The 10424-nt window shown below is 38.8% G+C and overlaps 1 protein-coding gene across 11 annotated transcripts in view; it reads left to right on the forward strand.

The window, feature by feature from the left end:
* RNF38 (ring finger protein 38) overlaps positions 1-8857 on the forward strand; it is a 118567-nt gene extending 109710 nt beyond the window's left edge. For all 11 annotated transcript variants that reach the window (XM_024560273.4, XM_045195095.3, XM_045195096.3 and 8 more), the window contains 3 exons: positions 440-561; positions 3273-3372; positions 5363-8857. In XM_024560273.4, the coding sequence (XP_024416041.2) occupies positions 440-561; positions 3273-3372; positions 5363-5425 (285 nt within the window). In that variant the 3' untranslated portion in view covers positions 5426-8857. The remainder of the gene's footprint in view (positions 1-439; positions 562-3272; positions 3373-5362) is intronic.
* Positions 8858-10424: the final 1567 nt, after the last annotated feature.

Consider the following 10424-nt stretch of genomic DNA (forward strand, 5'->3'; position numbering starts at 1 on the left):
CAAGAGGATATTGAGCAACATCTGGAGACATTGTTGTTTGTTGTAAGTGGTGGTGCAGGTGGTTACTGGCATTTAGCAGGTAGGGCCAGAGATGCTGCTCAACATCCTACAGAGCTCCACCCCCACAATAAAATTTTATCCACCCAGAATGTCAGAAATGCTGGTGTTGACAGGCTGTTTTAAATATACAGAACTATTTACCAGTGAATCCCATGTTTTGGTTTTGTTTGAAAATAATCCGGTGTTTAGAAGTAGATGGTAATAAGTGAAATAAAAGTAGCCATGAATTGTTATGCCTGGGTAATGGACATATGGAAGTTCATTATGCTGTATCACTTCTTTTGTATATATCTAAAATTTCCCACAATAAAAGCTTTTAATAAAATTATTGTAATAGAAAAATATAGATATTAAAATCTGTCTCCTTTTTCATCAACAGGCCCTTTTAAACCTGGCAGAGCGACTGGGAGAGGCTAAGCCACGAGGACTGACTAAAGCAGATATTGAACAGCTTCCTTCTTACCGGTTCAACCCTAACAACCACCAGTCAGAACAGACTTTGTAAGTACATTTTTCTGACATCACTGTGTTAAATTTCCTTCTCTACCTTTATGAAATTAAAGCTTGAGAGTCAAAGATAACTTGTTAGAGATTAATAGGATCATACATTATATGCTCTTTTGAGTTTGGCTTCTTTCACTAGCTTGTGTTCAAGGTTCATCATATCATAACTTGTATCAGTACTTCATTCCTTTTTGTCACCAAATAATATTCCATTGTATGGATACACTGGATATTGTTTATCTTTTCCTCAGTTGATGGACATTCGGGTTGTGTCCACATTTTGGCTGGTATTAATAATACTGCTCTGAACATTCACGTGCAGGTTTCCTTTGCTCTGAAATTAGTGTGTGCCTATGAAACCTTTCAGAAGCCCAAATGGTATAAAGTGAAGAAGCAGTTACCTTAACTTAGCAGCATTGGGAAGCCTGGGAGCTCACTGGAACTGGCTGAGAGGTGGTGCTGGGGTGTGTTGGGCTGAGGTGGTGGGGTGGGGGGGCACAGGAGACTGTGAAGATTGTAGGAGAGAGAAAGAGGGTCATCTGTTAACATGTCATTCTCGTCTGACTTCATCAGAGGAGGCAGGTCACCAATTACACCCTCTACATCACGTGCCTGAATGTGGAGGTCAAGGTTTGTCCTCTGCTGTGGTTGACTGATATGTGGAAGGCTTGAAATACAGTATGTTTGGCTGCTTAGCCTCACAGATTTTTTTCTTTTTTTTTTAGTATTTTATTGTTACTCAATAGATTTTTCTATCATAAACTTCATAGTAGGCACTCAAAACATCCTCCTGCAAACCAGCCCAAAACCTTAGGAGCTCTTTCAAAGTGAAAGCCATACTTTTCCACAGTCATTGCAGAACTGTCAGTCATGTAGAAAATCTCAGGCAGGGGCTTCCTGTTCAGTTCCTGAGTGACGTAACTGTCGGCCTTCTACTGTTGGTTTGGGTTCAGTACACAACCTTTTCTCTTGCCACTGCATTCGCTCTTCAGAACCACTAGTAACTTCGGCAGCTTTCAGGATTCTTTCTCTGCATGTAAATAGTATGAATGATGGATGAAGGCAAGTTCAACACACACACAGTGTCCTTATTTTGTTCACCCTGATCTAAATGCTCAATTACATCTAGTTTTGTATTAAGCATCCTTATAAGCTGTCATGGGCTTTTCAGATACCTTAGGACACATCCTGCTAACAGATGTACAAAATAAATTCAGATACAGCACAGGTGCTCACAGACACATTTCAAAGCTGTGGCTGGACGCTGAGGTGCTAGGAAAGGAGATGGTGAGGCCACTCTTGCTCCTTGGGGTGCTTGCTGTAAAACGAATACTGAATGCTAATTTTGCATTTCACTTTTTTTTTCTGTAAAAGCAAAAATATTTCTCAGATTTATTTTGATTACCAAAAACAGGTACCAATGTAGGTCTTAATTAAACAAAGCCAAAGTGGTATAACACCAATTTTTGAAAAGTGGGGCATACCTGTGTAGAGTTTTTCTGTGGATATCTTTTGATTTCTCTTGGGTATCTAGGTATACTGGATCATACGGTAATTATTTTTTTTGAGAACTTCTAGTTTTTCTAAAGTGGCTATACCATTTACATCCCACCAACAGGGTAAATTTTAATTTATCCACATCCTCATCAATGCTTATTATTGTCTGTCTGCTGATTCTAGCCATCCTAGTGGGGTGCAGTGGTATCTCATTGAGGTTTTGATTTCCATTTTCCAGATGGCTAATGATTTTGAGCTCTTTTACTGTACTTTATTAGCTGTTCATATATCTTCTTTGGAAAAATGTTCACATCCCTTGTCCATTTTTAAATTGTTTTGTTTTCAAATTTTGAGTTGTAGTTGTAGAAGTCATTTATGTGTTATACATACAAGCCATTTAACTGATTTTCAAAAATAATTCCCATTCTGTGAGTTATCTTTTCACATTCTTGATGATGTCCTTTAAAGTACAGTTTTTTATTTTGCTGAAGTGTGCCATTTATCTACCTGTTTTTGTTGTTTCTTATGCTTTTATTATCATCTCAAAGAAACCATTGCCTCTTTTGAGGTCACAAATATTTACTCCATTTCTAAGAATTTAATAGTTTTTAGCTTTTACATTTAAGCTTTTGCTCCATTTTTTAGTTCATGTTTGTATGTTGTGAGGTGTAGGGGTCCGGCTTACTTTTTTTTTTAATATGGCTATCCAGTTGTTCTAGCACCGTTTGTTGAAAATTATAGTACCTTCAGTATTAAGACTGGCTTGGGCCCTGGCTGGTGTGGCTCAGTGGACTGAGCACCGGCCTGTGAACCAAAGGGTCGCTGGTTTGATTCCCAGTCAGGGCACATGCCTGGGTTGCAGACCAGGTCCCGGGTGCAGAGAGTGCAAGAGGCAAACACACATTGATGTTTCTCTCCCACTCCTTCCCTTCCCCTCTGTCTAAAAATAAATAAAGTTTAAAAAAAAAAAAAAAAAAGACTGTCTTGGGTGTTAAACCAGAGAGTTCCTTGATGATCTCAGTAAAGAAAAATACTTTTACTAAATGTCTTAACATCATGATTTTTTTTTTTTTTTTTTTTTTTTGCTTAAAATTTAAATGACATTTTGATAAGTGAGGCGGGGCGGTAAGTGGTTTTGTGGACTTCAGCCGTCATAACAGAGTAGAAAACCACTTGGTTTTTTGATTAAATGATCTTTTTGCTTTTTCTAGGTGTGTAGTATGCATGTGTGATTTTGAGTCAAGGCAGCTACTTAGAGTTTTACCCTGTAACCACGAGTTCCATGCCAAGTGTGTCGACAAATGGCTTAAGGTAAAGTCATGGCATCTGTGAAGAGAGTAACGTTGAATTTGCTTTTCTGTTGAGCATAGTTTACGTAGTGTACGTCCATGGTTGGTGGAGGGGGTGGGTAAGGAGGTAAAAGCGAACCGCAGTTCCAGTATGATTTCTGGAAATGAAGAGGAAAGGCCAGCCAAAATTAACTACAGTCATCACCATGGGAGGGATTTTGTAAAACCTGAAGATTCGTTGTTTTCCTTGATAATCAGCATGTCCTAATTTTCTCATGGTATGTACAGGCAAGGCCTGGACTTGTTAAGCCAGTTTCCTCTAAAAGTTTAGAAGGGGACTTCACTGGAGCTCCTTTGTCGGAGATTTACATGGGACATAAACCTTTAGTGCTTATATTTAATTCTCTGACCCTTTTCTCCTTTATAGTTATGGAGGGGGTGCAAATACACAAATTCTGATAGTTGTTATACCTAACACAATTATTTCAGGGGCTTCTGATTTTCCTTTTTTTATAATAGAATAAAAATATAATGCAATAAAATAATTTAAATAGTCAACTTTATGTTGTAGGATTTTTTTTAAGTATTCTGATTAGGAGATGGTAACACTGGGTTAGATTACTTTATTGTTTGGTGAGGAAGACAGATGAGCACAGATTAAGGGTATCTAGTTTAGCCCGAACTGAATCCTGAAGGCGAAGAATCTGGACTTCTTAGGAAAAGAAAACATTGAAAATGCTCAGCCTGGACATTGAGAACAGAGAATGATTGGAAACCCGCAGGTACCATATGGCTGACAGCTAGAGTATGATGGGGGGGGGGGGGGGGGCGGGAAGGAGGGAGAAAGGGAGAGAAGCAAGAGAAGAGACAGATGTGCAGAGACGTAACCAGTTACTGACATATTGTGAAGTCCCTGTGAAGTGTGAGGGAATTTGGACTTGATCTTGAAAGTGATGTGGAAGGTTAGGGTTGAGATTGTGTTTTAGAAAGATCACTTGTCATTATTTAGATGCAGGGGTGTCCATCCTTTTGGCCACACTGGGAGAAGAGTTGTCTTGGGCCACACATTAAATACATTGCGACATGTAATCACAAAAAAAAATCTCATAATGTTTTAGGTAAATTTACGATTCTGTGTTGGGCCACATTCACAGCCATCCTGGGCTGCATTGCAGCCTGTAGAACTGCAGGTTGGACACGCCTGGTTAGAGAATGGACTGCAATAAATAGTTTCTGAGGGACAGGGAGATGGAATAAGGGTGTTCTGAGCCAGACGGAGAACAAATGTGGCAATTAAATGAAAAGGACTGATTTGAAAGTTATCGAATAAAGAAATGAGAGTGTGTGAAGAATAATGGGTTGTAGAAAGTAAGAGAGCAGGCGATTCCTATATTTCTGGCTTTAGCAACTCAGCAAATGGTAGTGCCATTTGTTGAGATGGAGTTTTTTAGGCCAGTTATTAAATTTGTCTCAACTGATGGATTAATGTTATCTGTATGGTGAAACTTGCCCTTTAAAAAAAAAATCTACGAAAAATTTAAAAGTAGCCCTGACTGCTGTGGCTCAGTGAGTTGGACATCAATCCCACAAAGCAAAAGGTCACAGATTTGATTCCCAGTCAGGGCACATGCCTGGGTTGTAGCCCAGGTCCCCAGATAGGGGCGTGTAAGAGGCAACCTGTTTTGATGTTCCTCTCCCTCTCTTTCTCCCTCCATTCCCCTCTCACTAAAGATAAATAAAATCTTTTTTAAAAAATAAAATAACTCAGTGCTGTAGAAATGGTTATATTTACAACACAGCCTATTTTTGTGAATAAATAAATAGAACAAAAAATCACAGGCAATTAAGTCTGGGGTGTTTATTGGGGTATTTTTTAAAGACATTAAATGATTACTTCCTACCCTCTTAAAAACGGAATGTAGAAACTGTATGGAAAGTAACAAGTTCCATTGCTTTTAATGTTTCGTTGTGTGAGTCACAATTCAGACTAAGTTTTCTCTTCTGTGTTTTAGGCAAATCGCACTTGCCCAATTTGCCGAGCTGATGCTTCAGAAGTGCATCGGGATTCAGAATGACCAACCTAAGAGCACAAATGCAGTTTGGGTGTTCCTCATCACATGTATATACGGACTATCCATTGAACTTTAATCTGTGTGGCTTCCAGCCCTCCCTTTACCAAAAGGGTCAATGGACCTTTCTTTGCACTGTGTGACTTAATCAACTATAAAAGCTTACAATTAGTCTTCATAATTATGGGATTGTTATACTAACCGTGTGATTGGAACTCCAAAGACTTTTTCTTTAGCTTACTTTTGTGTGTGCACTAACATTCCCTGGTTTTTGTGTGATCATTCCGAGTGTTGCTGCAAGATTACAGTGGACGTGATCTTTTAGCATGTGCTTTTATAAAAAGTGGTAGCTCCAGATGATATAGCAATCTACCTTATATAGAGCCTTCAGAAACTGTGAGTGGAAATGAATGCAACGTATGGTTGTTGACGATAAATGTATCTCTGTGTGTGAGAGAGTGTGTAACTACTTGTGTGAGGGCATGGTAGCTACGTGTGTATGAGATCCTATATACCAGCATGTACCAAGAATGTGTGTGTAGTTTTAATTATGCTGCAATGTATAATCTGGTGTGTTATTTAAACAGCACTAGTACTGTACACTGGTTCCCCTGTGTTTGCTGTTGCACACTGAGTGCTAAGGGTGCATCAATGAAAAGCATTGGATACTCCATCCCCTTTCCTCCCAATGAATGGAATGAGAAAAGCCTTTTTCCTTTGCTTCAGGCAGCTGTCGTCACCTTCTCTTTGTCGGTGGTCCCAAGTGGGTCACGTAAGACAAAAAGTGTAACAGATTTCTCACTCCATGAACCTAATTTTTTGATTCTGTTGTGAAAACTTTTTTAAAAATCTCCAACTTGCTGTTTCCAAAAAAAAAGGTGCAATATCATACATCATCAGTTAGCAATATTAGCATTTCAATCAATGATTTGAATGTTGATACTTTCTTGTTTTTTCCTTTATATTTCCAGTAAGCTTTTTACAGGAAGTACTTGTGATTTTTTTTTTTTATGTTTAGATTTGTAGTCTATTCTGAAGATATTTGAGTAATATATTTCTAAGAATACCACTGGTCCCATGAAGTCTCACTTCCTTGACTTCCACCAGAACAAAATCGCTTAGCTAACTCAGCTTGATTTCTGGTATGTGTTCTTTGTTTAAGCTCCCATAGGCAACTAAGTTGTTTTAAGAAAACTGTATTGTTTGTGTTAATTCATCTGCCAAGCTCCGATTCTGAAAGTTGTCTGGTTCTGCTTCTCTCAGTAAATGTGCTTCTCATCGAAACCCTGGTTTCCAGGATGGATCAAGTGCTGTGACAGCTCGCGTTCCTTGGACCTGTTGTGCTTTGATGTTTTATTGCTTTTCTTTTTATTTTGTTTGAGAAAAATTTAATATAATACCAGGTGTCCAGAATACTTGCAGTATAAATGAAGATTTGATTTTTGTATAAAAAATAATGGTGTAAAACAGGAATTGACCTTCATTTAGATGACCTGAAGTATTTCAATACATAGCTATGTGGGGGTTTTTTTAAATAGATTCATTGTGTATAATGCAGGTTGTTTAAATTCATCCTCCAGCAGTGTTTAGGTTCCTCTCTCATTCTTTGTGTGTTCAGCATTGTCTGCCTCTTCCCTGCAGTTGATGTCATTGCTTTGCAGGAGCACAAGCTGCGTGATCCCAGTCAGGACTGTGATGATTTGCTGCCAGCCTCACTCAACTTTCAGTTGCTCTGTGTCAGTTTTCTACTCAGACAGTGTTAACTACTTAGTACTGCCATGCCACTTGCCTTCCCTTGGAGTCTGTAAGCTCATCACAGCTTAGAGTTCAGTAAAGTCAGTTTACACAGAAGCACAATTTTGCCCTTTTCCAGACACTGTTGCCTCTATCTAGTCATACAGGTAGGATTTTGCATACTTTCTGTTTGCCCCTGTACTTGTCATTGCATCAGAAATACATCTAAACAGTGGTAAAATGCACACGTTACTTTTAAGTCATTAGGACATCCCCCACCTGTTCCTGATGAATACAAAGTTTGTTAAAGACCAAAATTATTGGCATAATAATCAGCTACATTACAAATCACGTATAGTTTAATCTTTATTTTTTTTATTAAAAAATCATGTTAAAAACGGCAAAAGCCCATCTTATACATAGACTTTTATATAGCTGCAAAAAAATTTATATCTGTACAGATCTAACATAACACTACTACACTCAGTATTCATTTTATTGAAGCATGCAAGTAAAGCACTTTTTCTAATTTATATAGATACCTAGTTAACAAGGCACATTGTACTAATGACTAGGAAAAGTAGCTCTTTCTTCTTCCCTTTGACGATGAATTCTTGTCATAACATCTCTTTTCCCTAGAATTTTGAGAGGCAGTTGGCAATTTAAGGAGGCAGCAGGGTCTATTTTGGTAAAATCCTGAATTGTTGCACTCTTGTGGCTGATCTCTCTTTGGAAATGTCTTGTCTTTGCATGGGGCTCTTAAAAGAGATGTGTGCAGACTTGCTTGTCGAGTGGTTAGTACATAACTGGGAGCATAGGTGCGTGTGTTCTGAACCAGCTCAGATTAGCCACGGTGAGCAGCGCTGTGGCTGGTAAAAGCAAGAACAGTGGATTTGTGCCCAGCTGTTGTCACCTTGGGTGGTGCACTAGATAGCAGGCAGATGAGGTGTGTTGCCTTCTTCCTCTTCCCTCCTAAAACAGTACTGGCTTTACCATCTTAATTCTGCTGTGGGGTTTTGTTTGGGGGGGGTGGGGGTTGGTATGAATTATCATCTTTGATTTCTTTTTTCTTTCTTTCCTACTCCTCCCCCCCCCTTTTTTTTTTTTGCCAGCCACTACCATCCCCCAAACAGAACAAAACAACAAATTCAAGGCCTCCAGGTATCAAGATCTCATTAGGATTTTCTGTCCTGAATTTTTTTGAGCAAAATCTGAAAAATGGGGAAGCATATTTAGATTTTATACACTCTCTTGAATGTGATTTGTTAAGATTCTTAAATTTGGGCCTCTTAAATACTTCGAATGAGATCTATAACTCACGAGAATATTTTTTATAGGTATCTTCAGGCCTTCATTAGAAAGCTGTTTCCCCTGTTGGTCCATTGGGTTACCTCATTTTGCTGTGGTTGCAGATTGCAAAAGCTTACAGGGGTGCCTTTTTTTTTTTTTTAATCATTTGCTGAGTCATTTCCTCAAATAATATTCCATTGTATCAGTTAACATAGTTTTAAATGTATGTATTATAAATATCTGTAACCAAATCATTTGAAGGCTTGATAAATTTTTAACAAAGTTTGTACATTTTTTATGAAAGTTAACTAGTAATGCTTTATTAAGTAGTGCAATGAATTTTTATTTTTAATCCCTGTGCCCAATTTTGGAGTTGAGAGGGTTGTTGGTAATAAATGTATGATGTACACTTAACATCTGGTTGTATTTCATGCTGCTGTGTCAGGGAAGCGGAGGGGTTGTGTGTGCTGGGGAGCAGGGTGTTGGGGATTCTAGCAGGAAGATGGAGCTGTTGAGCTACTAGAGGCCAGATTTACTTTTTAGACTATAATTCAGATTTTGTTTCTGCATTTGTGTAAACATCTTAGAAATACAAAAGCAACTAGCATTATAATGTGGTACATGATTATATCTTTAAAAAGGCCAAAAAGATAGCCAAGTTAAGACATACACGTGGCATAAGCTTATTGAATAGTAGAGAAACATGAGTAGAAAACAGGTTTCTTTCTAATCCAAGGCACTCGATTTTAGTTGGGGAAACAAGAAAGGAAAGAAAAAGTGAGTTCAGAGTCAGTTTTGTTCCCCCAAAGTAAGGAGAGATTCGAGTCCTTCCTAAGGACTCGTTGCCCCAGACTCTGCTCCACAGGCTTTTACTGAGCACCAGCTTATGCCAGGGAGCTTCAGGGTCAGGCATTGGGGTATTTCGTGTATCGGTTTCCTAGGGCTCCCGTACCAAATTACTACAATTTTGGTGGCTTAGAACAAATTTATTCTCAGAGTTCCTGGATGCCAGAAGTCCAAAATCAACAGGCTGGTTTTTCTCTGGAAGCTCTGAGGATCTGTTCCATGTTTCTCCTGGAAGTTCTTTGGCTGGTAGACACGTAACTCCAAGTCTCCCGCTCTGTGCACATGGGTCGGCGTGTCTTCCCCGTGTCTGTTTTCAGTTGAATGGAACTGAGTGACCTGCACAGAAGTCAGCTGTTGGGTCACCTTGGGGAAAGCCAGATTTGACCTATCTCAGCAAGTCATCTGAATCTGTCCCAACAAATGAACTCAAAACCAGTTTCCTATCATAAAGCGTGACCAAAATAATTTTGACCTGAAAAATGTTAAAGGGGGTCATTCCTTTATCTTTGGCTCATTCTTGCAGCCAAGGATAAGCCTCAGTTGTGCTGTCGTAAATGCACTCAGCACAGCTTCCTAGCATGCTTTTGGAAATAAGTTAGCTTTGAAAGTTAAGTAGGAAATGTACCATCAGGTAAGAAAGCAGTTAGCAATGTTTTTTAAAGGGAGATGAGTAAATGAGATCGTGTACAGTTTGATTCAGGATGGTTCCTTTGTTGAGTCAAAATGTGATGAATCTTGGAAAAGATTTACGAAAAAAGCCAGACAAAAGGCCACATATACTGTATGATTCTATTAATGTAAAATGTTAAAAAGCAAATCTATAAAAACAGATTACTGGCTGACTAGGGCTGAGGGGATAGGGTTGGGGGTGACAGCTAAGGACTATGGGGTTTCTTTGGGGGGCGGTGATGAAAACATTCTGAAATTGTGATAGAAGCACAGTTCTGTGAGCATTTTGAAAGCCACTGATTATACTGGCTTTGAATGTAGTGGGTGAAATGTGTGGTGTGTGAATTACATCTTAAAGCTGTTTTAAAAACATGACATACCCACCTGAATGTCTATAATTAAAAAAAGATTAACACCTTTCGGCACAACTCTGAGAGGGAGCCATACAGCATTTGTTGCTCTCGGT

This window comes from Desmodus rotundus, chromosome 1 (assembly GCF_022682495.2).
Source record: "Desmodus rotundus isolate HL8 chromosome 1, HLdesRot8A.1, whole genome shotgun sequence".
Lineage (NCBI taxonomy): Eukaryota > Metazoa > Chordata > Mammalia > Chiroptera > Phyllostomidae > Desmodus > Desmodus rotundus.